Source organism: Malaya genurostris, chromosome 1, assembly GCF_030247185.1.
Source record: "Malaya genurostris strain Urasoe2022 chromosome 1, Malgen_1.1, whole genome shotgun sequence".
NCBI classification, from domain to species: domain Eukaryota; kingdom Metazoa; phylum Arthropoda; class Insecta; order Diptera; family Culicidae; genus Malaya; species Malaya genurostris.
The window spans coordinates 9,900,671-9,915,800 of record NC_080570.1 but is presented as its reverse complement, the minus strand read 5'-3'; the positions used below and the strand labels follow the sequence as shown (position 1 = coordinate 9,915,800).

The window sequence follows — 15,130 nt, the reverse complement described above, 5'->3', positions numbered from 1 at the left end:
GTGAAAATCGGTTCAAGCATAGTAGAGAAATCGAAGTGAGTTCTATTTTTAAGGATTTTCTGCACCACCTTCGGTGCTTCCGGAACAGGAAAAGGGGGGATCAGTAGGGCCAAATTTAGCTTTTATACCCACAAACTAACAAGCTCTGCCAACTAGAAAAATTTATCAGACAGTTTTATGGGATTTTACCTGTTTTTAACCATCGTTTGAGAAAAATACTATTTCGTAATTTTCTACTTATCACGCTTTAATTCCGGAACCGGAAGTCGGATCTGAATAAAATGTTCTAGAAATTCATAGGAAACGCTAAAACCTTTCATTTGAATCTTAGCTTGTGGAAATCGGTTGAGCTGTTTCAGAGAAAATTGAATGCACACTTTTTCGCAAATTTTCACATATTACCATGTAACTCCGGAACCGGAAGTAAGATCCAAATGAAATTTAACAGTGCGCATATATTTGTTACATACATACACACATACACATCCACCCACCCACACACACACACACACACATCGATTGAAAAGTCATCAAAAGTCGTTACACTGGAGGCCGTTTTGCCGAATGCCATTTTACCGAAAGGGTTATTTCATCGAATGTCATTTTGGAGAATTATACAATTGCCGCGAATTGGCTTTGAAATTGATTTCAAACAAAGAAAATGCTGACTTCAAATAAACGATAAATTCAACTTTTTCAATTCTTGTGTATAAGAAATTTAAAGGGTAAAGCAAATTCTAGGCAAAACCGAATAACGTTGACGAAAAATTTCTGCCACGTTGTCGACATAAATTTACGGGAATTTGTTCCCTTCTCGCGATTCTGCTCACCAGAGCGAGTCAACCAGGTGGCTTTCAAATGATAAACTATTTTCTTTATTTTCCCTCCATCAACAGGTGCTAGCGGACAGAGGAGGATTCAAAGTAACTGGATAAACAACCCGAGATAGTGCTTGTGCTGTGTGGTTTTACTGTGTGACGGTGATTTACGGCTATGAAAGGCTCGGAAAAGTTGTGCAACCAAGCATAAATCGTAAGCAGAAATGATACGCAAATTTGAGTGAGTCCTAGCGCCAGTAGAAATGATTTACAACCCGAACCGTAAGCGAGAAACTCGATGTCTATCTCGGTGTGTGCAGTGTGCAGTTGAGGCTTAGAAAAGGAAGGAAGAAACGAGAGTGTAGTTTCGTCCTTGCATACTCAGGCTGATCGGCGTCGTTCCAAATCCTGCTAGAGCCATGCATCTACACTTTGAAAAAAGCACCAACACAAAATGCGACTGCTCGATCCTGTCCCTGTCCTGGATGGGGAAGGTACCGGACGACATACCGGAGGTGAGTTTGATAGTATTAATTATCTGTCATATTCATTCAATTTATAATTGAGTCACGGTTATTGCAACCTCCGATCATTAATTAATAACCAAACAACGATTCAGATGTTAAAAAAAAAAAAAAAAAAAAAAACAGGGGACGGGTATAGCGTGATGGGATCAGTGCAGTAAAACTTCATTCAATTCAATTGAAACTGAATGTGGAACACATTGACGATCTCTCTAATGCAGTACACTTCACTCTCTGACACACACAATGTTTGCTGACGGCCCGAACGGGCAGCATTCAGTTCATCACTCGTTTCTCTTCAATCGAGGCTCAGTTTACCCACCGTCAGTTGATCTCTTGAAGTAACAAAATATCTCTTTCAACAGTGTGAGAGCGGCCTTCAAATGAGGTTCATGTAAACATTCGGATTGGTTCAAGATAATAGATGAAAGACAAACCAGACAGCTGAAATATCAATCACAGAACACACATAAATTAATTGTTTCCTCCTTCAGTTTTCATTTTTAGTACTTTAATCCATTTATAATTTTATTCGTTCGAACTTGCTTACTACCAAGAGCGAAGGCAATGAAGGAGCTACACTACTTGGCACTCGAAGCTGAGCAAGCAAAACTTCAAATGACTAGGTACGATTATTAAACTGACGATGAATTCCGGGAGCTTCACTTGAAAATGGCAGCAAAAGTCAAGTGAATTAGTAGGGATATGCTGACGGTCAGTGGCCATATATTTCATTTTCATCTTATATTATTCGATTGAAAATGAAATTTTACCGCACTGGATGGGATAGTCGATGCCTTTCACGCAGCCCGCCTGGGTTCGATTCCCAACCCCGCACATAGGGTCAGAAAGATTTTCTAGTCCGAAGAGGCGAATGACCTAAGATGTTAAAGCCTCTATAATTAAAAAACAAAAAGATGTTAAAAATACCCGTAAATCCTAGACGTGCAGTAATTAGTTCACCGCAAAACGAGGTCTGACATTTAAAATAGATTCCATAATGGGTCAGTTGACGTCGGCAAGTGTTAGGAAGCCGTATCGTGGCAAGTTGCATGACTGGAAAATAGTTACCAAACAGACAAAGAGGGGCTGGGTGGGTGTTTGCTGGTACTTTTCCGAATCATTTGCTGTCTACATACTGCATGCCATGGAAGAGAAATATCTGCTGCATCATGAGCAGATTCAACGAGAGAATGATGTAATGTGATGCTTTTTGAAATTGCATTCGCACCGGTTTGTGGAGATTCTTGGTAGCGTAAACTCTTATTCCAGGCTATTAAGAGTGGGAAGATAGAGGAAACCAGAAAAAAACACCATCCTGAATACATACACTAGTTTTCTGGTGAATCGAAACCTTCGCTCGAGGCAGGATACTGCTAGCATGGAAACACCTTCAAATGTCTGCAACATTATTGCAGGTGTTGCCGGTGTCTTACATAAATGCTCAAAACTTTAGACTCTATCGAATACCTATATTCATTTCATGTGTTAAGGGAAAAGAGAGAGGGAGAAACCTTAGGTGCTTTTATATGCTTACTTCTTGCGCCCATCATGTCATCAGTCGATAATCAGATAAAAATATCGATTCCAGTTATCATTTACTCAAAATATTCTTCATCGAGTTCTACGATATGTTTTATAATCGTCCTAACGAATTCATCAACCATCTCTTGTGCGGTTCTACGTTTTCATGATCAATTCGACCCAACTGCCCATTTCGCAATAACATAACTAGATGCACATTTCTCCTTTAGTAAGCCCCGTCCGGTTTCAATATAAGCATCAAATGGATGAAATTCTAAACAGCTCTGTCATACACCTTTATTCTGAACAACGAATGCATTTTTCATACCATCACCAATTGTTTACAGCAGTGCTCGTTAGTACAAAGGTGCAGAAAGTAAAAGAAAAGAAAATCCGTTAAAAAATTAGTATTTTACATCACACAACGATGAAAAAGTTAAAAACTAATCTTCTGCGTTCATTGTTCCACTGCGGTATTTTTACAGAAGTTACCTTTATGCGCCATTTTAGGTTATGGAAAACCCCGCATAAAAAAGAAATAACTCCAGCTAAACTCTGACTAACGGTACGGCCGGATTTAATCAGCAGCTTCCACGAGTAAAAAAGTTTGCGTGCATAGTGAATTTATCCGCTCCGCTCGTCAAAAGTCAGCCCACGTAGGTAGGACCGTAGGATGTCGATGATGTATTGTGCCGGTGTGGCGCACTGCAGTCACACATAACCTGAAACCCAGAACAGGCATCATCAGTCGGGATCCATATTTTATCCGGGCTCTCATGTTTCGAAAACAATACACTCGAGGCGAATGACACACTCAGTGGGCCTCAGGAGGCTGTTCGTTCGATTCCGCTCCGTTCGGATAGGTTCGGAACACGGAAGCGTACCAGTCAGGCGAAGCAAGGTTTACACATGTCAATTGCATTCTTCGGAAAGTATCATCCACCGGAGGGCATCACTTGGCGCTGCTGTCTCCGTGTTGGCGCTCCCTTTTATCCAGAGGGGGGGGATGGGCAGGTTGAATGTGGGAATAATTTGCACAAATTTCACTTGTCGGCATCCGTCCCCGGAGGATTCTTGTCGGCAAACTTCGTCGCCGGCCTTGTCATCGCTTGACATTCCGCTAGCAGCAAGTCCGTCTCTAAGGATAGACAAAGCCTTGGGCACGATATGCAGGCGACACACAACGGTGGGGAAGTTTGGTGTCTTACTGGGAAGCCATATGGCGGTGCGATTGTTATTATTTCTGCATGAATCGTGCCCCCATTCGCCTGACGTTCTGCTGCTCACCGTTTGCACGTGGTGCTATTATAAATTGGCCTGGATGGTAAATTGTTTTTGCTGTAGTCTGAAGTGGAGCCATTGTTAGTGTGAACAGAATATGCATCGTTTCACGATCATGTAAGGAATTTAGTTATTTACCTTCTTAATTCTAGCGAAAATTGGCCTAGACTGTTGTTTAAGTCAAACAAAGCCTTGCCAATACATACCGAAACTGCACTTGTTCGTTTTCTTGTTTTCGAAACCGTTCCTGTTGTTTAAATTGTAATACAATAATGTACACAAAATGTGGAATTTTCCAGATAATTTCATTTTACGCCTACTGCGATAAGCAGCAGTCAAAAACAAAACGTCAGACAAATTTTATCCACATTGCAGTCGAAGCGTATCCCGTTTCGTTGCTTCCCTCTGATAATTAATTCTAATGTCGAGAGGTAGCAGTAATTTTACATAATCCACCGCAACAAGGCAAAACAGTAGAGTCTCGCCAAAAGTGCTGTCTGGACGCCTACAATAATGCCACCACCACCAGTCACTTAGCACACCGTTCAAATATGAAAAGGAAGTGTTTCTCTGTTTTGTTTGCTGTTTGCTCTGCTCTCATTTCCGGCAAGCGCGTGCCTCATTAAAAAAAAAGTAAACGCGCTTTGCGTCGCCCCTCGGTGTGTGTGAGTTGACAGACGTGACTACCAAACCTACAGCACTAGAGGAAAACCGAGTATTTGTCTAGTTTTCTATAGCTATTGGCCGTGGCGGGTTCGTGCTACATCACTGAAGAGTCTTGTTGAAGATAACGAGACAGGAATCCATTTGGTGGTTTGTCCTCATCGTGATTCGCAGATTCTTGACGCCACAAACCGAAGAACAGCTTACGTAGGCACGGGGTAGTATAATTCAAAAGAGACATTGTATCAAAGATAAACTCGAAGGGTCTTTTTTTCGATGGATCCGGCGATATCCCCGGCCGCCCACTCTTAAGCTTGAGTTTATCTTTGATTGCATTACTGTTTGCTTGGTACTCAGGCGTCAGGTAGGCGTCATTAAATTGTTACGATTCCTTTTCCGGTGAGTACCGAATCCATCATTTGTGGTTGCGATGATTTAAAGTACGATACAGAAATGGAAAAGGATTTTCTTTTTGCGTTTCATCAAATCGACAAGATACTTTGTTTTCCTGCACCTAAGTCATTATTTACTCTTATTCGTAAAGAAAGATTCACCTGACATGTCGCAGTTTGGGTTTCATATGTCATAGACGATATTCATGATTCTGCACAACCATGTGTCAACTTAACTTGACCGCGAAAAACGATCGTTGAAAGGTGCACACACATACATTTTCCGTTCTCGTCGAGCTGAGTCGAATGGTATATAGCACTATGGATATCCAAGGCTCCGTTCGAAGGTTTTTTTTTCTAGCAATTCTATAGAGAAGGCAAAAAGATACACATCAAATCTTATTTACGGATGTCGGTTATTTTCACTGTTTTTCGGTAAATTTTACTGAAAACCGTGAAACACATAAATTAAGAAATAACTCATGTAATATTTTCGTCAAACAAGTTAATTTATTCATGAAAACTGGATTATGTACTTATTATTCAATAATGATTTATGTTAATATTATTCATATTAATCATCGTTGACAGAAACGAAAATTATTGTTATTATTAATATCATTTATTTTACCTCGAAGCGAAAACTATGTGATCACCAGCCATTTTGATAAAGAGCTGAAATAATATACTATAGGCAGCATTAAAAAATTGCTTACCATCAGGAAATTACATGAATTACAACGAATTTAGCGTTTCACGATCAATTTTACTTTTTCACTTACGAAAATGATTGAGTTTGACAGATATAATTCTCAGTCAGTAATGTTTACTGAAGTTCTTTATTATTTTTAATTGATCCACTGAAAATTGGCTAATTTTTTACTGAATTGAGTAAAATCAATGACACTTTAAAGTTAACAGTTAACGTCAGTAAAACAAAAGTTCCATAATATTGCTATACGATTTACCGTAATCCGGTAGTTTATTGACAAATAACTGTGAATTGGATCGATTTTACAAATCATCCAGTGAAAATAATGTTTTACAACTCATGAACGAAAAAATAATTACTGAACATCGAAGGAAAAATTTTGTGTGTACGGCCCAAACTCACTGGAAAAAGACACAGTTTCATAAACTCTCCGGCACTCATTATATTGGTTTCTGCACTTCTCAAATTTCTAATCTTCATTCATCTATAAAGTTCGTTATTGAATTTTCAGCCTTCCATCTCGAATTATGCGTTACCGATCTTAAAAATTGAACAAACACATTCTTCACACCAAGTAAAATCGCACAACAAAATTTGACAGTCAACTAAATCGATGCCTACTTGGTTGCCTTTCCGCGTGCAAATTAGAAATTGGATCGAATATTTATTCGCTCGTAAATCAGAGCCTACTATTAGATACGAGGATAAATAGGGAATTGCTTGAAAGAACATTTTAATTATTTATTGTTCTAAATAAATACAGTTTGAACTATCCGAATCAATTTGTAGCGGATTTCTGAAATAGTACGGGTTGTGTTTTGCTGGAGATGTAGAGCTGATTAGGGTAGCGGGATTCTTAGTTGTCTCGGCACAATTGTTTTTCATAATGCACATGATTTTTTTGCGTTTCTCGTATCAAATATTAGACTTCAAGTACAGTCAGTCGCCTATGTCAACTCTGTTGCTACAATCTACGTATCATAAATTAAATATCAACTTACTTATATTCGGTCAAAACATAAAAATAAAAGATAAATTAGACGAATGCCTCATAAAAGCTCATTGAAGCTTACCTTCTTAGCCTTTTTTTCATGGATTCTCATCCATATAAGGTTGAACGCATTAGATTTGCCGGCCCATCCTACTGACCAGTTGATTTATTACTTCCGGTAGATGATTTGCTAAAGGTGTTTATGGAATAACTTGTTACTCGTCCTTGACTCGAGAAAAATGAAGTACTAGAACAAAGCAAGGTTGGTAATTTCCTTTGACACGGTACCTGCATTTCCATCTCTGCTTAGACTCTATTCTACATAAGTCATAAATTTATCTAGTTATGAACATCAACAGTGCGCTTTGTTAAAGGAACTCGAACTTTAGCAGATTACATTCAGAAAGGCTCGGTTATTCCTCAATCGAGTGTAAAACTGTTAACCCCAGACATGGTCGGTCTGGGCCTGCAAAAGGCGATAGAAGGCCAAGCAGGAAAAAAGAATCCATCGCATGTTGGAACACTGGTGGAAGGACAAAAAATAAATAAAGAACAAGCGCTCCGGCGGCAAGCCTTCGATCCCGTTTTTCGTGCCGACAAAATCCTGGGACATAACTGGGACTGAAATTATAACCTCAGATTTTCCAAGCACGTAGCGTGTGTATAAGTAACTTACCTGCTTATCTCGATTGGACCGAACGGGTTTTTCCTTCCGTCTTTGTGGGGCAGTAATACCCAATATCAAACCCGTTTCATGGAGACCACCTTCGCGTATGACACTGCAGGAAAGAAAGGCTTTCGGAAATTCGATCCAAGTTCCCTGCACGCTCCAGAGGCGCTGCATTTTGGTACTCTATCGAAGTGGAGAAAATTTATTGCAGCCGATTCGATTGCCAAGTTGATTTTTGACCGTGCTTCTGCCTAGGAACCTAGGAAAATTGTTTTTTTCTTGGTCATTTACTGGATGGAAAAATTAATAGGTAATAAATTGTCGGAACGTGATACGAACCCGTTGTAAAATTCATTCTACGAAAGTACATGCCGCAAGGAATGCAGTAAAAATTTTCTTAACTAGTAGGAATAATAGGGTTTATATTGTACACGCTGATGTAAAATTGCTTAATACTAAGTAATTTCCGCCAAAAACGTTTATTATCTGGTACTGTTTTGGTTCCGTGTACAAAATTCATATCTTATCTATCGATGATGAGTGTCGATAAGTATCATTAGCCAAACAGTTTTATTAGAATACCGCCGTGTGAATCACGTCAGTCTTCTAATGAACAGCTAGTTATAAAGGTGCAATACGTATAGTGATAAAACGTTTAAGTTTCAACATCGACAATGAAATTTGTGATATATTGTGTGCTTCTTTCCGCCATCATGGCGAGTGTATATTCAACATGTAACCTGGGATGGGGAAAACGGCAACAACGTATTAGAAGATAACTTTTGGTAATTTTTCGATCACAGCATTTGTCAATTTACTCCTAGATGATAGCCAGCTGCATGTGCTGCACGCCAAAAAAGGACCGGCATCGGAACCAGTCAATATGACGCTGATTTTCTCATATGAAGTTAGTCCGGTGGGGTACGAAGAGGTAACATACGTTCAACTGTATGGATCGGAAGCGGTACGTTTTATCGATTATTCCACAATCATCCTTTATGCTGATCACGTAAATTTCTTTTACAGGATTGCATTTTTGATATTGATCCTAATATAGATGTTAAAAAAGGTTTCTCAATTCGTTTGTCCAGCAATAAACCTGTAACTGATCTTTCGGGGAATGCTACTGTCTATGGTTTTCCTTAGAAAAATGTTGTTTTGTGTCGCGAGCCTTAACTAGTTAGTTTTCCAGAAACTTTTGTATTTAATATTTATTACACATGAATACTATGTTACAATTCAGACGCATTAGTTTTATTTTTTTTCGAATCCTAAAGTTCTCTTGAATGATCCATAAGGTAAAAATCTTTATCTATTTCACTTTTTACCTCTTATATTGTCACTGATTGCTAGCCTGACTACTACCCAACAGTGCTTGGAAAGCGAATACACTGAATGAGAGTAAACATTCGTTATTTGTCAGCCACTTCTGAGCAGATGGAATTGTTTACCTTAGTAGGCGAAGCAACGAGAAAATGTAGTCACGTGACTACAACTCTAACGAGTGAACAGTGGAATCGTTAAGCACAGTAGTTCCAATCAAACTACCTGCGAAAACCGGATGGAAATTCTTTCTTTTTCATAAAATACTCGATTTTCCATCGCACTCAAGAAGAGTTTCACCGGAAGTGTAAATGATCATTTTCTGATGTCTCCAAACTGTATCATAAAATATAAAGAAGATACAAGCTTTTTGCAAGCCCAGTTGGATGGACTAAGGCACGTACCCAGGATTTCGTTTCGTGAGGGGCATTCAGATAAAAAAAATGTTACTGAGGATTACTTAGGTACCTAATTCTCGTTGTGCCTTTTTCCGGCGTTTTCAACAGACACTGAAAACTTTTCCACTGGAACTGTCATTATGAAGTATTCAAATAAAATTTGTGACTGTATTTATTTTGCTTCGGTTTCATCCTCCATTCAATGTGGTCTCGACTCTGTTCTGCTTCATACACACTTAACTTCGTTCGGTAATGTTTGCTTCTTTTTACGAGTTTTGAGTTTATGCCGAACTATCGAACATTCTCATTCTACTGATATATCAGCACAAATTAACATTTGTTGATAGCTGTTCTTCAAAGTACCGCTGTGATGAAACGTTATTTTTATGGAAAAAATCACCTACCGAGATTTGAACGGCTGAGGTCGGTTATCCAATTTAAGTGTGTAGGACCTGCCGCCGCGTGTTTTATGGGCAGTGGAGTTTTGACCATCACGTAAATCTTAAAACCTCTATCTCATGTTGTAATCTACAGGACCAACAGCCCCATAATATTTCTAAAACTTTTGTTTCGTTTCTGTTTTTGATTTCGGGAGGGCCCAGGGTTACTTACGCTTCGCAACTCTCTTAACGTTACATACGCCTCGTAACGCCCAAAACATGTAAAAAGTAACACATGTAACGCTTGTAACTTACAAAAATGTAACGCTTCGTAACGCTATTAACTTATTGAAAAGTAACGCATGTAACGTTTCGTAACGCCTGTAGCTTACAAAAAAGTAACGCATGTAACGTTTCGTAATGCCTATAACTCACGAAAAAAGTAACTCATGTGACGCTTCGTAACGCCTATAACTTACAAAAAATTAACGCATGTAACGCTTCGTAACGCCTTTAACTTACAAAAAAGTAACGCTTCGTAACGCCTATAACTTACAAAAAGTAACGCATGTAACGTTTCATAACGCTTATAACTTACAAAAACACTTGTAACACTTCGTTACACTTATGATTTACACAACAATAACCCATGTAACGCTTCGTAGCGCCTATAACTTACAAAAAAGTAACGCATGTAACGCTTCGTAACGCCTAAAACTTACAAAATAGTAACGTATGTAACGCCTCGTAACGCCTATAACTTACTAAATGTAACGCATGTAACGCATCGTAACGCCCATAACTCATTACAAAGTAACGCTTCGTAACGTTTATAGCTTCCCAAAAGTCACGCATGTAACGCTTCGTAATGCCTATAACTTACAAAAAAGTAACGCTTAGTAAAACCTGTAACTTACAAAAGATCGATGTATATAACACTTCGTAACACCACATCGTAACTCGTTTAGCGCATTCATAATTTCCACAAAATAACCCAGAGATGATTTGTAACCCTCAAAATAAGAAAATTATCGTATGCAACGCTTTCTAGCTTCTTTAACTTTACGTAACGCTGCCCATCTCACGATAATATCGAGTGAAACTCTTCGTCAAATGAAGCATTTTTCATATTGGGGACGAGTATAGCGTGATCGGTAAGTCGATGCCTTTCACGCAACCCGCCTGGGTTCGATTCCCAACCCCGCACATAGGGTCAGAAAGTTTTCCTAGCCCGAAGAGGTTAAAACCTCTATAATTGGAATCAAAAAAAAAATCACAGTACCTTTACTCAGGCCTTGACTCAGATAGGCCTCGAAAAACTTCGTAACGTATATAGCTTGAAAAACTAAACTACTATTTTATGTATTTTATTATGCCGAAATATAGAAAACTATCAATAAAAAATGTTCTCGTTACGTGATTTCAAGAAACACGTCGACTTTCGAAGACTTTCAATCTCTTAGGCTTGACGTTTCAGAACACTCATAGTTGCTATAAAAAATTTCTTTCTCATTTCTCTTGAAATGTGATAAAATTAATTATTTTAAAAGCCCTTGAATCGGTAAATCTGTTGGTATAAAAGATGAAGAGATTTCATGCCAATAGGAAGCTTTGCATAAATAAACTCAGTTTAGAAAAAAAAGAGCAAAAATAAAAAATAAATTCTGCGATTAGTATTTTCTTTGTAACCTTTTCAAATTGAAAAATAACCTTTAAACTTTCATGTCCAAATTGGCTCTTCTTGTATTTTTCTTGTTGCAATTGTGATATTGGCAAAGAAAAACTCAAGATTACAATGTCTTGAGTGAACTTAGTAATAATGCAATTTTATTGACCCTTCCTTAATAAGCGTCGATAAACATTGGAAAACGACGAATTCCATAGCAACAATGCAAGTTTGGAAGTAAGTAAACATATGTAAACAGATCGCACAAAATATTTTGTTACATCCATTCACTTTAATGCTTCGTAATATAAAAATAGAACAAATTAAATAGATTCTTAGTGAAAATTTTAATTATTTTTTGATTTCCTAGTTCAAATCCACTACATTTGCGGTGGAAAACTGCAATTTCTTTCGTATTGCAACTTAAGGTTAATTCTACATAAACAAACATTACCATAGTTACAATGCATGTAGCGATTCGACGCTTGTTGTTTAGTTTCAAATAATAATGAAACTGCAACAGACGGTGAACCAAGTTTATCGAGGGGTCGTATTTGAATGGTGCATATAAAATCACAGACCATTCCATCCTGAGTGTATCTTTGATATTGGTTTCAATTGTTGTGTTAATCCTACATATTTAACCAAAATAAAGATTTCTATGCAATGAAAAAAGGGCGGAACACAGCTGAATGACGTGAATAGAAACAAAACTGGCACGCGTTTTTCCACTTCAGAATATTGATAATCGCTCTGATCAACTGATTGATTGTTGATTTGAAAAAATTTTCAATTGAAACAATTTAAAAATAGCGAAACATGTTTCATTGCGATCGATTTACTGGTCCAAAGAAGAACCGATTTATGTCTTCGAGGTTCAACGATGTGGATAACATTTCCCTTGAATGCGAAGAACCTGAAGAATATCGATGAATATAATTGTCTTGCGGAGAAAATCTGCTTAATACTAATACTGATTACGTCAAAGGTTTATATTTCAATACGGTTGAAGAGTGAACATAAAATTGATTGATTCTTGATTACATCACTGGTGATTTTCTTACTTCAATGAAAGAAACTATCGCAGTAATTTTTTTGGGATTGATTTGTTGGTCCAAAAAAGGTCCGACCATTCAAACTGCCTCGTTGCTTGAAAATGTTGGTGACATTTTCCTCAAATGCGAAGAACCAATTGAATAATGTTGGCTACATCACGGATGAAAGTTTTTGAGTTATTTACATAGTTATAATTCAATTAATTGGCTATCGAAAATTTTGCTTCGGCTTATAACAAAAGTGCATTGCATTTTGCATCAAGTGATTTTTTTTGTCAATTGATTGACCTCAATTTTCTAACGCGAATAAAAGTTCGATCTATCCTAATGAATAATAAATTAGCTCAGAAGCTGATTGTCGTCGAGACTCAATCATTGTCAGTTGTATGTCATCGGGATACACCGCCATCGGTGGCCAATGTGTTGAATAGAACAACCGAGCCTGGGAACCGTGAGGATATGCAACTCACTGTTCCAAATTTATCCTATTGTCGTACTACTAACGACCACTAGCTCTAGCGATTCAGTGTAAACGGCCAAAATAGAGGATAATTCAATAACCGATAGAATGGATAATGGTTTCGTATTTTTTCGCCTTGTTGCTGTCTGACAATGATAAATGAATGAATGTCATTTCCATCATCGATTCATATTACATTCAATCGAAACAGCTGAGTATGTATATTACAAAATTACAAATGTAGATTTAATAATGTATCAAATTGTTGCTTTGCTCTGCTATTCACTATTCATCCAACGAATGCCAAAGATTGTCACGTTTCCATACATCTCCGTCACGGGCACTACGCTGGACATGCTGATTTGGAACGCCTTCTTCGATTTCAATTCATTGCTAATTTCGAAGGTGCAGTTCTGTCGATGCAAACAAAAATGACGTTCGATTGATTACTCACATAGGAAGTGTTTCGACATACCGACAGTGACCCTATGAAATAGGAATAGGTCAATTCTTCGTTCACCACTGGACTGACCTGGTAACTGAACATCAATGTCATAATCACTGGCTCATCGACGGGTCCTTGTTTAGCATGCAGTACGTACATTTCAAACTCAACTGGAACGTGTTGGAAATAGGAATTATGATATCGTCTCAGCTGATGCGCACTTACTATGTACTTAGGGGCCACCTACCGGGTTGTCGAATTCCCAATCCAACTGAACAGTCGGAGCAAACTAGCGCCACGATGACTGCCAGCATAAACAGTATACCAATTTGAATACACATTATGATCTGTTCCAGTGCCTTAGAGAAGCATATTGGCTCGAGTGGCTTACCCGAAACTGAGTTCCGCGAAGAGAAAATGCAAATTTTGATGTCAAATGTAGCAAAAGATAAGATTGTGATGCGTTGGTTTTGTTTCTAATCAATATGCTCATTCGATACGGCATACGGCGTCAGCTTTAGCACGCCAAACGCTTTACTCTATAAGAATATTCAAATCTATAAACAAAGTTCTGAGCTTGTTATGCCATCTAATCATCATCTGTCTTATGGGCTTCTTTTCGAAACAGGCAAACGTGTCTGTAAATTGATGTGAAGCTTCATTATTTCCAGGAAATGAGTAGGCGGTGCGTTTGTTCAGAGAAAGACCGGATTCAAAGGCTTATGCAATCTGTTAGTAGGCTGTGATCTTATCGACATCCCAACACAGAGGAAAAACATTTTATAGTTTCATAGGAATCAAGTAGAATTCAATTGCAATTAAAAATGGTTTTACATGTTAACGGATGTAATATTGTGCCATCACCGAACAAATTACGTCAAGCGAAAATTTCAGTTTTGCTAAGAGTTCCAAGCCTAAAACAAACGGTTAAAATGTACTTTAGAAGGGATTTTTCGGAAAATCATCACGCATCAAGAATGTATCACGACAAAAGGGAAAATATTTTTCTTTTGAATAACTTAACTTGCATACTCTCAGAGGAATCACGAGGCGTCCAAATCGAGAATATTTGTGATGGGATTAGTTTTCAGTATGCATGGATTATACTGAAAATATTTTCAAAATATTTTGAACAGTTCCATATATGGAACACTTCACACACACACATTCGAGAAACATATCCCACCTTTTCAAACATGCGTTACTAATTTGTATGCTATTAACGTTACTAAGCGTTATATGCGTTACTTTCTGTAGATTATTGGCGTTACGAAACGTTACATACGCTACTTTTTTGGTAGTTTGGTAGGCGTTACGAAGCGTTGCATACGTTATTTTTGTATGGATGTAGGTGTTACGAAGCTTTTTTGCGATACTTTAGTGTTTATAGCCGTCACGGATTATCACATACGTGACTTTTTTGGTGGTTACAGACGTTACGAAACGTTACATGCGATACTTTTTTTAAGGTTTTGAATGTTCCGAAGCGTTATATGCGTTAATTTTTGTAAGCTTCAGGTGTTACTTTTTGTAAGTTGTAGGTGTTTCGAAGCGTTACATGCATTATTTTTTTTTAGAAATTTGGCGTTACGAAGTATTACAGGCGTTACTTTTTTTGTGGTTATAGACGTTGCAAAGCGTTACTTTGTCGCTGCTTATAGGCGTTACGGAGTGTTACAAGTTGTAAGTTGTAAGTAAAAGTTAAAGAATTGAATAAAAACTCTTCATATTAAGACATACTTTTGGACTAAATTTATAATCCTTATGTCTGAAAGTCATAATTCATCTTATGGCTTCCGAAGATCATTTTGTCTGAGTGTAGAAAATA

The 15,130-nt window shown here is 37.9% G+C and overlaps 3 protein-coding genes across 4 annotated transcripts in view; 2 read left to right on the top strand and 1 right to left on the bottom strand.

The window, feature by feature from the left end:
- LOC131431979 (tubby-related protein 4-like) overlaps positions 1-15,130 on the top strand; it is a 54,360-nt gene that overhangs the window by 6,269 nt on the left and 32,961 nt on the right. For both annotated transcript variants that reach the window (XM_058597994.1, XM_058597987.1), the window contains exon 2: positions 897-1,333. In XM_058597994.1, the coding sequence (XP_058453977.1) occupies positions 1,238-1,333 (96 nt within the window). In that variant the 5' untranslated portion in view covers positions 897-1,237. The remainder of the gene's footprint in view (positions 1-896; positions 1,334-15,130) is intronic.
- On the top strand, positions 8,164-8,817 carry LOC131432010 (uncharacterized). Its single transcript, XM_058598029.1, has 3 exons — positions 8,164-8,340; positions 8,400-8,539; positions 8,602-8,817. The coding sequence occupies exons 1-3, from the start codon at positions 8,250-8,252 to the stop codon at positions 8,719-8,721; spliced, it is 351 nt and encodes a 116-aa protein (XP_058454012.1). The 5' UTR covers positions 8,164-8,249; the 3' UTR covers positions 8,722-8,817.
- On the bottom strand, positions 12,392-14,336 carry LOC131432002 (uncharacterized). Its single transcript, XM_058598017.1, has 3 exons — positions 13,550-14,336; positions 13,333-13,472; positions 12,392-13,270 (listed from the first exon to the last, which is right to left on the bottom strand). Exons 1-3 carry the CDS (start codon positions 13,641-13,643, stop codon positions 13,136-13,138), a joined length of 369 nt encoding a protein of 122 aa, XP_058454000.1. The 5' UTR covers positions 13,644-14,336; the 3' UTR covers positions 12,392-13,135.